The sequence below is a fragment of the Pleurodeles waltl genome, chromosome 2_1, assembly GCF_031143425.1.
Source record: "Pleurodeles waltl isolate 20211129_DDA chromosome 2_1, aPleWal1.hap1.20221129, whole genome shotgun sequence".
NCBI lineage: Eukaryota > Metazoa > Chordata > Amphibia > Caudata > Salamandridae > Pleurodeles > Pleurodeles waltl.
Window position 1 is genome coordinate 132,017,437 of NC_090438.1, and position 17,465 is coordinate 132,034,901.

The 17,465-nt window shown below is 45.6% G+C and overlaps 1 protein-coding gene across 1 annotated transcript in view; it reads right to left on the reverse strand.

Moving 5' to 3' along the window:
- Nucleotides 1-8,715, reverse strand: part of VBP1 (VHL binding protein 1) — a 54,160-nt gene extending 45,445 nt beyond the window's left edge. Inside the window, exon 1 of the mRNA XM_069211693.1 lies at nt 8,585-8,715. Coding sequence (XP_069067794.1) covers nt 8,585-8,662 — 78 coding nt within the window. The 5' untranslated portion in view covers nt 8,663-8,715. The remainder of the gene's footprint in view (nt 1-8,584) is intronic.
- Nucleotides 8,716-17,465: the final 8,750 nt, after the last annotated feature.

Below are 17,465 nucleotides of genomic sequence, written 5' to 3' on the forward strand. Positions count from 1 at the left end.
GTCAACATGTCTCTTACTGTCCGATCCCGCTTGGGCTTAAAGGCCGCCATCGCTCCAGCCCTCCTACTGCAACCGTGCAACCAGCTCAGCCGGGGCCTCCTCACGCATTCACCAGGGGATCAGGCACCACAGGCCTTACGCTCCCACCAGCAGCCACTGACCTCTCCACTCCGCTGCTTGCCTTAGCTCAAGTTAAGGCCACTGCGGGCCGTCCGCACCGCCGACTGGTGGCCTCAGCCCCACTGCGTCACCTAAGGCTGCACTGCTCCGAGCCGCCGAAGCGTGCCCCGGCCCGCTCGTCGTCCCATCCAGGGGCTCCCCTCTGTAGTGAGCCAAGCAAGTCTGCCGCGACAGCCCCCAGGGGCCCCGGCCCTCAGCTCTGCGCCAGGCCCCTGACGCGGGCCCCACCGCACTGCGGCAGAGCAGCACCCTCCTGGGTCTCCGCCACGTCACTGCACACAACCAACAGGCCGTCGGGCCCAGGGCCCACCACACGGCCCAATCCGCCACTCCCCACATCTGTCGGCAACAGGCACTGGCGCAGGCCGCGCGGTTCTGCGCCTCCGCCGCGGTTGTCCCCGTCTCCCTCGGGACACCCTGTGCCCCACAGCACCAGGCGCTATAGCAGGGCACCACGGACCATCCGATTCCGGGGTCGCAAAGCGATCTTGCAGGCCCGGGCAGCGGAGCTTGGAGCAACGCGGCTGCTCACGCCGCCATCTTGGCCGCATATTACATTTTAGTTAAACAAACCTGCAACATTGCTCTGCTTATCTGTACTGCGAGCACAAGCCCTGCACTAAACAGGACGGCCTTTCCGATGGCCGGATAGAACTAAGCAATAATACACAGATGGCTGCAATGCCTACATACAAGCACTTCTAAAATGATTTATAAGCATCCTACATTTTGTAACAGGAATAGGCCAAACGTGAATCATGATGACTAACTGGTCATATTTTTCCAAACAAATCCTTTTATAAAAGAAGAGTATACATTTTCTCACATTTTACCAACCTTACAGTCCAACTGTGCTTTAAATACACAATCTGACATTACTGTTGTCCAAAAAAAAAAAAAAAAAAAAAATCAGTGCTATTTAAATTGTTTCATGCTGATAAAATGCTATTGTCCTTGAGTGATTCTATAACCCTTGTTCATACTCCAATAATCATAGTCAATCTGGTTAGGATCTCAAATTATAGTTGATAAACTATTAAGTGGCCAGGCAATCTCTTAAGGCATGTGGTAGAGGGCGAGTCAGAAAATACACTGGAAGCAAATTTCGAATAAATTAATTTTTCAAATAAGCAACTCCTCCTTCTTAAATATGTGCACGCTTCTCAGCAGTAATCAACCAATACTACCACTAGAAATGTCGTACATCTACGTAACTAGCGTATTCTGGTCACCAGAACATGCTGTGATGGTTTATTTCACCAGTTACCCAATTTCTTCACACTGGTAGCTCTGGGTCTAGCTCACTTGTCCAAGGTCTGGGACGCACCAGGAAGTAGTAAAGATGGAGAGTTTTGTTTTCTCGTAAACATGGGTGGAGCCAATGTAAAATGGACAACTGGGCTGAGGCATTGCTATCCATCGACAACCAACCTTACCTAGAGACATTGGATAATTGCTCACCACCTGCATAACTGTCTTGGCGCCATTCAGTTTTTATTAAATGTTAATATTTGTGTAGTGTGACAGAACTCCAAGAAGACACTCTAGTGCTGTCTCTTGACGCACAGATGGCCTTCAACACTGGAATGGCCCTTTATGTATGCACTCCTAGAGAAACTGGGGTTCGGCCCATACTTTTTTTCCTGGCTATGGCTCTTCTACTCTGATCCCTTTGCTCAGGTAAGGGTAAATGGGGGCCCATCCACACTGCTCCAGCTGCAGCGTGGTACTAGGTGGGGTGCCCGCTCTCCCCCCCTACTTTTTGCTCGTCTTTGAACCACTGGTGGCCTGGATTGCAAGCAACCCCCGATCAGAGGGCTGAGATGGACTGCAGACTGGGAAGATAGCATCTCCCTTTATGCAGATGACATTCTGCTTTATGTTGATGACCCAACCACCACTCTCGACAGAATTACGCATATATTCATGTTGTTTCGTCGATACACTAATAATTGGAATAAGTCTCTGATCGATATCCTTCATGGAATGGTGCCGTGTCTACCTGGAGACTGTGCGTCTAGAGTGGTCACAGAAGGTTTCTGCTACTTAGAAGTCATCACCCAAGAGCCACATGTTGTTTACATGAGCAATCTCGGAATGCTGCTCACAAAATTACGGGTGGATGTTCAGCATTGGACAGTCTTGCTTCTGTCCCTTTTAAGGAAGGCAGTCTTATTTAAAATGATAGCTCTGCCCTGTTTTTTGTATGCACTTCAGAACCCACCTTATCCCATCCTGATATCCTACTTCCAAGAAATAAATGAGATGGAGGATCCCCCCCCCCTCAAATAGCCCTTCAGAAACTTACATGGGGCTGGTATGACGGCAGAAAAGCTCTCTCAGACTTCAAAAAAAATTAAAAATAAAGTATTACTGGCGGGCACAACTTATCACCATTAGCCACTGTGTTCATCTCTCAGATGATGACCCAGCATACAGGATGTATATGAGGAATACCCAACTATCGTAGAACCATCTATGGGGGACCACACCGTTCCTAGCACTTACGCGATCATGCTTAACCTTCGGCACACTGCACTAAAGGCATTGGGTTGGAGAAACAAGATTACATGAGCCACTTCCTTGTCGGATACGGCGAAATTGGGCACCCTGGCCACGCAAAGGGGCTTTGATAAACGGGATTTAATTGGCCTTCCTACAGTGGGTGATCTGTGGAAGCAAGGTGAAATACTTTTATTTGCAGAGCTACAGAGGGAATACCAATTGGTGCCCACTGATACCTATCAATATTTACAAATACGCCACACCCTACAAAAGATATTACCAAGGGGTGAAGACCTCCCTGAATCCTTCCCAATTGAAGATAGATTGGCTGTGCATAACTGAATGCCCTTGCATGTTAAAACTAATTGTAGGGTCTGTTAAGCTTCAAAGTTTCCTACTTACTCCCTATATCTGGCGAAGAAAGTACTGGTCGCTAGTGATTCTAAGGTCATAAATACCTCCGATCTAACCTGTCTGTATAAACTGTGATCCTCCCCAATTTAAGTTAGATTGCAAGATGATTACTTGCCTAGACAGGTGATGTTTGCTTACTTACAGCAAATTGTTACATAACTCTCTTAACTCCTTGACCCATTTGCAAGACTTGGGAGTGTGCTCTTGAGGGCCTGGAGGATGAGTGGCCGGAGGCTTTGGCCATATGCTCCAGATTTCACCTAGTGCAACTAAAAATCCTCCATCAATGTTATTATGCATGTACAACACGGGTTAAAATGGGTAAAGCAGACACTGCACTGTGCCTTAGGAAATGTGATCAAGGGGGAACATTTTTTCATGTGATATGGGGGTGCCTGGTACTCCAGTGATATTAGGAGGCTGTGACTGCCTGTCTCAACAGTGTTTGTGGGATCGACTAGGGGTTATCAGCAAAATGGTGCCTCCTAAATATCCAGGCTGGAATGGACCTCACCTGTATGGACCGCCTCTGACGGACACTGGGGTTGAAGGACCAACACCTGAACGAATGGAAGAGGGACATGGATTGGTGTATGCAGGCCAAAGGCGTGGTCTACGAAAGTAGAAGTTGTCCGAACAAATGGGCTAAAATATGGGGAAAACTGAATGCATATCATGGGAGCTGTGCTCTCCCATTATGGGTACAACTCAAGATGTTCTGCAGCAATAGTCGTCTGGATTTTGCCACTGTGTGAATTGTTGGAAGGGCAATTTTTGGAAGGGGGGGGTGGGGGGGAGGAATCCAAAGTACAGCTGGGAGTCTGTTACTGTATGTCTGGGTCTTATCATTACCTTCTACGCTGCCTGTTGTCACTGCAATTTTAATTTCATTGTATTCAATATATATATATTTTTTTTAAGTGTTCATACTTGTATCTTACATGTCCAACTCAGTTGAGGATTTCCATTCTTTCATCGCGTAATATTCTCTCCATTTTAGCACCACTGGTCCGCTCACTTTATTATTCTTGATACGTCCCCGTCTTTCCAAATACACAAAAGTTTTTCAGGCTTTTGACTATCAACTCTGCTGCTGAGGCTTTTGTTTATCTGGTCTTCAACCCACCATCCAGCCCATGGCTCATACGAACCTGGGCAGTCATACTACATTCGTCATTATATCAAGCCACACTCCAATGCCCTCAGAAATCAGCTATGGCCCTATGTAGGTATTTTTTTAAATGTATCGAAACTGTTCATGTTAACAGTTTTGACTGTGCATAACTGAATGCCCTTGCATGTTAAAATTAACTGTAGGTTCTGTTAAGCTTCATCAAAGTTTCCCGCTTACTCCCTGTATCTGGCGAAGAAAGTACTGGTCGCTAGCAATTCAAAGGTCATAAGTACCTCTGATCCAAACTGTCTGGATAAACTGTGATTTATAAAGTACCGATTTTCCAAGCATGATTTTTTATCCGCTGCACCTTCTGTGCACTGTCTACTTCCATGGATTTAGTAAAGCGTTAATTTCTCGTCTGGTCTGTGCTTTGGGATTTCTAAAAAAATAAATCACTGTTTTTTTAAAGCACTGCATAGCTAGGATGTGACATAGACTTGAACATATCTCACTGAGTGTATGTAAGTTTATGGAAAACACATGCTCTGTATAGGAAAAGAGAACTATGACTTCTAATCATGTAGAGAAAACTTTTACAGTAACTAACATGTCGTTTAATACTGTGCATCTCTCTTTTACTCATTGTATCAAAAGTATTAAAACAGAAAGCAATGCAAGGTTACATGTAGCTAAAACAGATTATTTCTGTATTCTATGATCTACAAAACAATGAACACACATTTACAATATAAAACTCTGTACCCTGCCCTAACACCCCGACCAGTACTATTCACAATTATTAAAAACAACCTGCTCGTTCCCCCCACACCGAACTACGAAATAAACAGTTCAGCATATCATCAAGTTTGCCTCTTCAACACTTCTCCTGCATAATCAACAAGGAGTTCGGCGAGCATTAACCAATATTAATCTCGAACAATATTGCTAGCCCAAGCTTGTTCTTAAGAATTTTGCTAATTCACAAGCCACATCTAGAGACTCCATTTTTGCAAAGGGTGCCGCAGTACCTCATTCTGATGACAAATGAGTTCTACCTGAGCCCAATTCTGATGGTGCAATTCCTGGAGGATTGCAAGTAAACTACTGGGTATAGCCGGCTGTCAGATCTTATCTCATAGAATAGTACGATCCACCAGGTGAAAGCCTGAGCTCAAAATCAACAAAAACGATTCTGTTGTTCCCACTGCCTCCTGTCCAAGAGCCCACAAACTAAAGCAATGGTTTACCTTGTTTAAAACCATCCTGTTCCATATGGATGAGATTACTGGTCTCAAACCAATCTTTCAGGGACTGTAAGATCACTTTGGAATACAATTTAGCTCCAACGGCGAGCAAACTTATCAAACGATCATTTCTTGGGTCATACAACTCCTGCATGAACAGGCTTAATTATTGCTCCCACACACAGCGAGGAGACAAAATACCCTTCCTTGTTACAATACAAAAAAAAAGTTTAAAGAAAAAACGAGCCCACCACTTAGGGTTAGATTTTATAACAATGGTGGGTAAATTATCTGGGACTAATGTCTTTGTTAGTTTTAAGGAGTGTATCAGTTTCACTAAGAAAGATTCAGAGAAGAGCACCAATAAATCATCCTCCAGATTGGACCACCTTTCTCTCACATATAACCCTCTGGCCATGTAGATATTACTTAGGAATGCGACCCAGGTACTTTCTGGCACCACACACCTTTGGGGTTCCTTTGACTTACTGCAGCCACTCGAAACAACTTCTGCATATCTTAAGTCTGGGGAGTTTGGATCATCAAGTCTAAATTTGCCAGATTATAAGCAGGCTTCTTTCTTCTGATCAATGCTGCATATTCCTTTTTTATGGCATCGATTTTTTTTTTCCCCCATAGAGCCCTCCAGGAGACCCCTCGACTGTCTAGCGTTCCTCAAGCAATTCCCTAAATCCAAACATTGTTTATCAAAGCAGGTCTGGGTGAACGTCCAGCGTGGGCTTTCTTTTAATACTCAAGATTACACTGCCTGACTATGGGATCAAATATTTGACTACCTCTACGATAGTCTCAGAATACCAAATCAATACATTAATAACTGCCCCCAAGCGCATTAATATCTTGAAATTTCTTTAAATGTGCAATATATCCATAATCAATCCTGGTAGTCAAGCGTTTTGGGAAGAAAAGTTCCATAAGGATCACCATATCTCTATGCTTCGGGACATAGAGGAGAAACGCTTGTAAGCCCCCAATGATTGCTGCCCATAATTCCTACCACCTTGAAGCCTGTGCAGGCCTCAAAATGCCATGTCTGTGTAAACATATAGGCACTCAGGAAGCTCTGGTTACCATACACAAATGTTTGGGATGCCGGCATATCCTCCCTAAAACATCCATTTAGGCACACAAAGACTAACTCGGAGAGGAACCTAGTTATTGAAGATCGTACTTCGATTAGGTACACTTTGGGAATGAGGCATAAGGTGTTGCATAACTTTCCAACATGTCCCTAGAACAGGCCTCTTCCTGGACAGGCGATAAGCGATAATTAAAGTTGCCCATTAATAGAGTAGGTGGAGCACCGGGGATCTCCATCAGAGATGCCAAATCACTAAATAGTTTCAAAATTTCCCTCCGACCCTCACCTTGATTTATGTACACATTTAGAATTAGCAGGCTGCTGGTTGAGTGGCACCCTTCCTGTAAGTGAAAGCAGCACGCCAAAAGCCAGTCACATCTTCTCTGGAAGATACTTGACGTTTTGATACATTTAGTCAAAACCAGTGTCAACAAACCTGCGGATGCCCTGACCCCACTTTTGTTGCCTACTTTATAAACTGCATGGATCCACTTAAGTATGTTAGCTCTCCCGCTAGCTAGGTTTCCTCAAAGCAAATCACATTCTCGTCCCTGATTTGTTCAAGGTCTGTTGTGTTAAATATTCCAAACCATAAACAACCCATGAGAAAACACTCAGGCTGGCGGAAGGGCCATCTACCTAGTCCAGTTAACACCCACCACAAGGAGGAGACCCTCTCCAAATCAACATTCGGACACACAAATCTATTGTGGAGGGGGACAGAGTTCACCACCCCGTCTCGTAAGTGGCTTGCTAATATTACCTCTAAGCTACCATGCTTATATCCCACTAAACAAGAGTGGTGGGGGGTTAAGAACCCTTCTGCTCCAATTACCAAATGTACTTGCTGCGAATTAAGGCCGGCATGGTTTACTAATAATGGCATCCTGGGCTGGAGAGCCACAACCTCCCCTTCTGACAAAATTCGTAGCCCTAAATCCATGACATCATTACCAGCTTCTGCTACCAAATCAACAAGAACTGGTGAAGTAAAGCTGATTTTTGTAATTTCCCTCCCCATTGCGGATTCTCTAACGGGTTTTGCTCTAGGAGCCCTGATCTGAAACACAATCAACTTGACTATCATCATTATCAAGAGGTGCTTTGAGCTCCCTACTCTGCCAGAAGAAGTAATTATATGCCCCCCCCCCCCCCCCCCAACCAAACTCTCCACTCCCCCAATCCCCTTGCTTTCTTTGGCCCCTAGTAATATACGGGAAACTCCTTAATCTATTTAATTAAAGTAGGTTCCGATAAGCGCAGCTCATTCTTCACATTAAATTATTATGACCAAAAGAAAAATTAAGCACGTTTTTAAATTAGTGATGGAACACTTTAAAAAATGTTGCTGTTATTGTGGTTTACTGACAAAATGCAGTTAACCATGCAAATCTGAAATGTTAACAAAAAAGGTTCGTATCGAGGTAAAATGAGAATCATGAATCAACGCTTCACAGTACTTCTAGCTGTCTTCAATGGTTATTACTAGACATGAGTACATGAACGCACATGTCTCAGTCTATCAGTTATGAGACAGCCTCCTCCCTCATCGCCACACATGGTGGAATTTTACCTATGATCAAATTATAGTACAAACACATCGATCTCGGTTTTGGAAGGTCGGATTAAAAAAAAAGGTTACGTTCGTATCAGCCACACCGTCCTCCAACTGGTCGGGCTGATAGCCGGGCACCTAACATTAATATAATGTCAACTTGCATTTGGATAATGCACTGGCCCTAAGGGGCAATTTCGAGGAGAGGAATATTCAATAAGTATAAAAGCAACTATGAAACACCAAGGTCAGCCACCAACACAAACGCGGACACCAAACCGCTATGTGGAAGGAGGAGTGCACCTTTTAGGACCACAGCTAAACACATGCAGTCCCTGCCATACCGGGCGCCCCTTGTAAGGAGACAGCGGAGCAACATATAGAAAGCTGCTGAAAGGGTCTGGACTGCGGCTCTTTCGGAACGCCCCTGGTCCGCACTGCCATGAGCGGACAAACTGAGTCCTTACCACGAACACTGCCTCGGGAATGCCCAGGTGCACCCTCTTTAGCCCACCAGCATTGCAGCTCTCAGTGGCGGCTGCCATCTTCCACGCCCTGACGACGACGCCTGCGTCGCTCAACAGTCGTAAAACGTAGAAAAAAAATATCGCGTTGCGCGATAGCTCCGAAGTCCCGCCCTTCGCCCGCGCTGATTGGTTGAGAGAAGTGATAGACACGTAACGAGGAAGCACCACTATAAATGAGAGGTAGATGGTGGCACAATGCTGCTGGTGAGCCTGGGTTTCTGGTGGTGGTTAGTTAGAACTGGCTACTCAACCAGGCCCGGTCAGTTATTTGTACCCAATACAAAAATTAAATAGTACTATCTAGGGGAGAAGCACATGCACTTTAGCACTGGTTGGCAGTGGTAAAGTGCTCTGGATCCAACAACATAGCTGCAAAGGTTTCAGATTGCTTGTGTGTGACATTTCTTTGATTCAGTGTGCTTGTGCGTAACGTGTCTTTGCCTTTGAGTAACAATATAGAAAGAAGCAGTTCTTTCTTGTGCCCCATACCAAGCATAAGCTGTGCAGAAATGGCTGTGAGTGCTAGCATGTAGGAGTTGCATTACGCTGCTTAAGAAACACATTTACATTAATTATCTATAATAAAGAACATTATCACATTAACGTGCATCAGCAATACATCACTGTATGATTTGACTTCAGGCATTTAATGCAGCACTCCCCACAAGCACTGCCTTGATATGATTAACAGCCAATCTGCCAGTGAGAAAAGTGCAAGTACAGGCCCCAGAATATAAAGTGGTTTTGGCTGTAAAAGTAGGTCTGGTAGGCTGTATTAATCACACACCTCACTACCACATTTACTTAAACATTTTTTGGAAAAAAAACATATGGACCTCCAAATATCAAATTCATTGTCCGGCTTCAGCGAACGTCTTCCACTGTAAGCAGTTCAAACGTTTGACATATGCATTTGCTTCAGCATTACGCCATGATAAGCATGAAAGTTGATAACTCATGTGTCATCATTATGAATTAGAACTTTAGCCAGCCGTGGCTGTTGTAGCCAACCCCTTATTGAATTCTCAGATTTGTAGTTTTACTTTTTTTGCTATGGTCTGTTGCCTAAATAAAAAGTAAGTACGTGCTCAGAGTATATGAAGTTCATCTCAGCCTACATAGGTGTTACTAAACTTCAAGGCCAAGAAATAGTTCAATGGATGTGTGACAGGTATGCACCACCACCAAAGGACCTTTCAAAAACAACCCTGTGTAAAAGCTACATTATGCCATTCCTGATTTGCTATTCTGATTTAATGTGCTTAAACACTAGCATATCTGCAATTGCATGGCTTGTGTTTGATGGTTTTGAACACTGAAAAGTAAAGACATGCATGGTGTTAGAAATTAGGTCCCTAGCTGGCAGAGTTATACACACTTGTCCAAGTAGGGCCCACAATCCTAGTCAGGATAAGGCACAACACAACCCAAATTATCCTGTGCTCACCCTCTGGTAGTGCTGCAGCGCCACAAAATCCTAGTTATTACCTTAAACTGAATAGTGGGTTCTGCGCAAGAGGTCAATGGATCGACGCAACAAAGGATTGAGGGGATGTCATCAATGACTAATATGATTATCAACAGTAATCAATATATTCAAAATTCTGAACCTCAAACAATAACCAAACCAGTTTATTAAGAAGAATTTATGTTTTTTTCCCCCTAGATTAACAATGCTAATGTCACGAAAATAGCTCTCAAGCACAAATGATAAGCATGTAGAATCAATAGTGGCTGATTAGAACATCTGATATATCAGAGTTTAATCAAAACAATCAAGCAAATAATCTCCAGTATCATAACACCAGAATTGGCAATAAAGGTAAAGTATACATTAGTACAAACAATCAAAGGGTGTCAATATGATTTTTGAGCATTTGAAGATTAATTCCCTCACTAACCACAAATTAGCATCAACATGTTGGATTTCATGTAAAAGAATTTAGAAACACAAATTTAGAAAAACACACTAACTCAGGTTTTAAAAAAAACATATTATTGTTATTATGCAGCATTTAAACTATATGTTGCAGCTGGTACCTGCAAAGCAAAAGAGACACATATATCCAATACAATTTCATACAATACCCATTAAACAACAACATGCAGTCTACTTCAGCAAAGGGACACCATCAGGTAAATCTTCGGAGAATCAGGCCTATCGACAGCTAAACCCACAACGCTAATATGACTCGACCATCATAAAGAACTCGAACTAAGAATCTCAGAATCCCTCTCTAGAGTCTGTTACTAGAAAATCCTACCCAGGTTGTTATAATAATCTTCAAAAAGTTTATGATTGGTCAGTACATGGGGTGGTTTACGATTCAACCGATAGTCGCTCTAATTGATAACCTAAAATGCAATGACATCAATAATAACCAGGACACATTCATAACCGTCTCGTCTGTGACTCCATTGTTCCATCTCATCTAAACTTCTCTTCTCAGGAGGAAACTTCTCAACTCAAAACATTTACTTCCATCCTCGAGGAAGAAACCATGTATTAGTGACAATTTCAAACAATAGAGCATTCAACTCGTAGTATGATTTTCTAAATCTGACCTTGTAAGAAGTAGTGCAGCAACCCGCTAGGGGTAGCTGTGTACACATTCATTAAGCTATTTAGCACACACGTTTATGAAAGCATTGAACAACAGAAAATAACCACAACTTCAGTTAGAATTTTGCTTAGCCAAAGAACAGAAATTAACTATGGCAACCATTTTCAAAAGTCACCTGTTTTATCATTTTTATTCGCTATATGATTAATACATTGAAATCATCACTAAAATGTATTAGAAAATTCACACTCTCTGACAGAGTCCAGGTGTAGGTCCAGAAGTATCTGATTTGGTGGGGTCAGAGACCCAGTTTATATACCCCAAAATGCCTCTGAAGTGGAGGAAACTTCATAGAGTGGTTTTGAAGTGCACAAGTTCCACTTTCAGTTCAGTCCTGTCTGCCAGGATCCCTGTGGGGGGTTATCAGTCCTTTGTGTGAGGGCAGGCCACTGGCCTTTGAAATGTAAGAGGGAGCCCCTCCACGCTTCCTGTCCCATTCAGTATGCAGATGAATGCAAATGTGACCGAGTGTCCTGTGTTTATGGCTGTCTGGGTGGAATGCACAAGGGGAGCTGTCAGCCAGCACAGGCCAGACATGGATTGGGGACAGGCAGAAAGGCACAGATGGCAGTAAGTGCAGAGAAATGCCTACTTTCCAAAAGTGGCATTTCTAAAATAGTAATATTAAATCCAACTTTACAAGTAAGCAGTATTTTCTGTTACCATTCTGGAAATACTAAACATGACAGGACCACTCCTTCCAAATCAGAATCTACCACTCAAAAGTATATGAGGGCAGTTTTAATGCTAGTCTATGAGAGGAGCAGGCCTCACAATAGTGGAAAAATAATTTATGAGTTTTTCATTACCAGAACACATCAAACACCTAAGTACATGTCCTGCCTTTTACCTACATAGCACCCTGCCCTATGGGTTACCTAGGGCCTACCGTACGGGTGACTTATATGTAGAAAAAGGGGAGTTTAAGACTTAGCAAGTGGTTTTAAATGCCATGTCGAAGTGGTAGTGATACTGCACACACAGGCCTTGCAATGGCAGGCTTAAGACATAGCTAAAGGGCTACTTATGTGGGTGGCACAATCCGTGCTGCAGGCCCATTAGTGGCATTTCATTTACAGGCCCCGGGCACATGTAGTGCACTTTACTAGGGACTTGCAGGTAAATTAAATATGCCAATTGGGTAGGAACCAATGTTCTCATGTTTAGGGGAGAGAGCATATGCACTTTAGCACTGGTCAGCTGTGGTAAAGTGCACAGAGTCCTAAAACCAGCAAAAACAGGGTCAGAAAAAATGGAGAGAAGCAGGCAAAAAGTTGGGGGATGACCACCCTAAGGTTGTCAGGTCTTACACATGGTTCCATTAATTTGTCCCTTAATTGGCCTTCTGCTGTTTCTGCAAACAGTTCCTTGGGCTGGAGGTTTGCTTTCCAGTCCCCAAAGGCAATTTGTCAGGGTGACATTCTTGATTTACCATTGCAGTTTCAGTAATATAGTCAATGCAGAGCCATCAAGCAAATACTGTACGAAGAACACCCTAAAATTACTTTTCTTACCTAATACTGTCCATGCCACACTCTGGCCTCGCCGAGCGGCAGCACGGGTCCTTTGAGGTCCTAATCTGCCCTTGCCAAGGATGCCCCCAGCCTGCTCAACAAGCATATGTAGGCCTGTGGGGCAGCCATGGCTCCACCCATTGTGGGGGTGGCCTTTGTGAGCCCCAAGCAGATGTTGCTGTATTGAGGTCACAGCTGATCATGACTCCATCGGTGACTTCAACACCGACACCTTTGCTGAGTGATGACAATTCTCAAACAGGCCGAACTATGAATTGATCATTAGTGTTCTGCTCAGATTATACACCACAGATTTCAGAACCTGGTGTGCAACGGTTAAAATGCACATCATAATGATACAGACAGATGGGTGATATTGCCTAATCCTTATGCTTCATATGATTACCTGCTTCTTTTCCCTTTGAGCTGCGACGAGCCTTGGAAGTTCTTCCACCAAGCTGGACACTGGTGCAATGGGCTGCAGCAGAGGTACCAGTTCTAGGTTTATTTCAAGTGGGCAAGTGTCTTACTCTGTCTGGCATTTGGCAGTGCCACTAACAGTATTTGAATATTTTATGTGTGAACATCACACTTAACATCACATTATTTTTTCTGCTCTCGGAGGCCATCTGCTCCAGCCAGAGACCAGAGGAAAAACAGCCCACTCCATGACATTTAATTTAGCAGCCCCACCTGTGCCAAACATCCAGCAACAACGTGTGTATCAAGAGAGGCTGGGAGGGGCTGACAGAGGAAGCATATTCTGTGTTCGCAGCACAGAAAATAAACAGTGTATTCCACTGGCAGGTAACCATAACAATGTGTCTTCCAGGCCTGGTGCTGGCAGGTTTAATTTATTTGCAGGCAGAGCGGCAGTGCAGACATTGTGTTGCACACAAGGCTGTTTTTTGAAGCACAGCACGAGCCCCGGAGCATACTTAAGAGCTATGTATGCGTCTCTATTGCATTTTAGGGCAGTGATGCAGACACCAGCAATAATGCATTAGTCTAACCCCTGATGCGTGGTAGTTGGCAGGGCTGCAACAAAAAGAATCTGCAAAAATATGAGGCAAGAAGGCAAAAAGTTTGGGGGAATACCACTCTAAGGCTGACAGGTCTAAGACCTTGGCATTATGTGTCAGAAAGCCAGCATCAGTGGATTAACATATGCACCTACCTAAATGTGCAGGCCTGCACATTTCTTTTGCACAGCTATCTTCTGATGTAGCATTTTACACTCAGGTAAATGCTTTGATGAGGTCAACAATCTTTCCACCCAGCTGGAAGTGAGAGGTAGTAGCATTCACAAATCTGCAAAACACATTTGGGGGGTCATTACAACATTGGCGGTAAAACCCGCTTACCGCTGTGCAGAAGACCGCCAACACACCGCCGCGGAATACCGCCACAGCTATTATGACCCACATCTCGGAATCCGACAAAATTCAGACACCCACACAAGTCCGCCACACCAAAGGTCAGTGATAAACTGTCGAAAACAAATCCTCCAACGTCACGCCAACAGAAATACGCCCACACTATCACGACACACGAATCCACGCGGCGGTCTTTCAACCGCGGTATCCCATTGGCGGTACACACCGCGCGCTCAAAATACACACACTTCTACAAAACACAGCCACATTAGACAATTCGAAATACACACACCTGATACACATGCACACACCACTCCCACACACCCAATACAATATAAAACACACACCCACATCACCCAAAAACCCCTACGTCCACAATTACAGAGAGAAGGCCAGAGAGAGACACTACAAACTACTACCAAGCATCCACAGGCACACCACACCATCACCCACACTACTTCCACGCACAAAGCACCACACACCACTACATATCACCACACATATCACCACATACACCACCCCACACATCACCTACACCACCCCATGGCACGGCAAAGACACCCAAGGTTCTCGGAGGAGGAGCTCAGGGTCATGGTGGAGGAAATCGTCCGGGTAGAGCCACAGCTATTTGGAGCACAGGTGCAGCACACCTCAATTGCAAGGAAGATGGAGCTATGGCAAAGAATAGTCGACAGGGTCAACGCAGTGGGACAACACCCAAGAAATCGGGATGACATCAGGAAGAGGTGGAACGACCTACGGGGGAAGGTGCGTTCTGTGGTCTCAAGACACCACCAGGCGGTCCAGCGGACTGGCGGCGGACCCCCACCTCCTCCCCCACAACTAACAACATGGGAGGAGCAGGTCTTGGAGATTCTGCATCCTGAGGGCCTCGCAGGAGTAGGTGGAGGAATGGACTCTGGTAAGTCAAACCTTTAACTACTTCATCCCCCACCCTACCTGCATGCTATCACAGACCCCCACCCTCGCCCCCTCCCCTATCACTCCAACTCCTCACTAATGTACTAATAACACAAACCACACATCCCAACACCAAGACCTGCATGCAACACCAAAGCATGGACACCCATCACTAAAGCATGCCCACTGCACATACCCATAACACCCCCCTAAACCATCATCACACAAGCCCCCACACAGGAATGCTAGCACTGGGGTACAGGGTCACCCACCCATTGCACACCATGACACACACAGATGCAATAATCATGCTTTTACACCCCTGCAGGACCACTACCCAACGTCACCAGACAGGAGGGTCCAGACATCTCCACCCCACTCACAGAAGAGGCCCACAGTGATGACAGCAGCTCTGTCCAACTGGATCCAGATGACCAGCCATGACCATCATGGGCCTCGGGACAGTCGGTTCCCCACACCCAGTCACAGGCCACCACAGAGCTTCCACCCTCTGGTAACACCAGCACAGCACCCACCCAGTGGGCCCATACCTCCGTCCCCAGGACACGTCAATCAGCTGTGTGTCCACCACTACAGGGAACCCAGGATAACCCACCACCCCAACAACAACAGGGACCTGGGGGCAGTGGTAGTGGGCACACGGTCCAGGGGACGGAGGCCCAGGAACACAGGGGAACTGGGAGGGCTGCTGTGCGACAGGGGGCGGACAGGCCAAGGGAACCCACTCTCCACGAGGCCCTCTCCTCCATCATGGGAGCATACCACCACTCCCAGGAGACGATGGCAACGGTCCTGGCCAAGTTTCAGGAGACCCAGCGCATGCAGGAGGAACAGTATTTGGGGTTCAGGGAGGAACTCAGAACCATCAGCTCCGCCCTGGGCACCATCGTAGGGGTGCTGAAGGAAATACTGAACACCAGGAGGGACACTGTGGCACTCCAAGGGGCCCCTGACACTAGCATGGACGATGAACTGCCCACCACCTCCGCCGGCGCTAGTGGACAGGAGACACCACCACAGGACCACCACACCAGCACCCCACCCCCTGCAGACGGAGAACCACACCGCAAGCGGTCCCTGAGATCCAGGAACAAGACACAGCACGATGCCAAGACCCCCACCAAGAAATGAGACCACCCTGATTGTCATCCCACTGTCCCACTTTGTAACCCTGTCCATTTTTAAACTGCCCCAGCTCCACTTCCTATGCCCATATGGGCAATCCACCTGTGAGACTAATAGACTGGACTCTGCCATGGACATTCCTCCACCATCACCCCTCACCATGTTACAACCCCCCTCCAATATTTAGCACTTGAATAAACACCCTTGAAGCACAATACAATCTGGAGTCAGTCTTTGATTCAGAAAATGTGTATTATCAATGACAGTGACAAAATGCATTTTCAAATGTAATGTCAACATACCTATGTCACACATCTCAAGTCCATGAGGAATCTAAGCAGATGACACACGTTGTAAACCACCCCTGTGAAACCGTAAGGGAAATGTACAACTCAGTTACCATATACTGGTTGAAATCGACAGACAGGATAGAGGTAGAAGTGTGAAAGTACTTGTGGTAGGCAGGAATGTGTTCTCACCTGTGTGTCACTGGAAATATTGCTGGATAACTGAGTCCCTGTTGTCAATGTCTTCTTCCTCTGCTTCCTCCTCATCACTGTCCACAGGCTCCACAGCTGGCACAACACCGTCATCTGGACCATCCTCCTGCAGAAAAGGCACCTGTCGTCGCAAAGCCAAGTTGTGAAGCAGTACACCTGTTCACTCCTGTGGGGGGGGGACCAGAGCTACATGGGTCCCATCAATGGCACCTATGATGTTAGGGATATGTCCAAGGGCATAGAAGTCACCTTTAACTGTAGGCAAATCCTCCACCTGAGGGAAAACGATGTAGCTCCGCATGTGTTTCAGCAGGGCAGACAACACTCTGGACAACACCTTGGAAAACATAGGCTGGGACATCCCTGATGCCATGGCCACTGTTGTTTGAAATGACCCACTTGCTAGGAAATGGAGCACTGATAGCACCTGCACTTGAGGGTGGATCCCTGTGGGATGGCGGATTGCTGACATCAGGTCTGGCTCCAACTGGGTACACAATTCCTGGATTGAGGCACGGTCAAACCTGTAGGTGATGATCAAATGTCTTTCCTCCATTGTCGACAGGTCCACCAGCGGTCGGTACACCGGAGGATTCCGCCATCTCCTCACATGTCCCAGCAGATGGTGCCTAGGAATGACAACAGCGACCACAGAGTCAAACAACTCAGAGGTATGTACCCACAGTCTGCACAGAACACCATTCATACACAAAATGTGGCCTGTATTTGTGTTGTGCGAC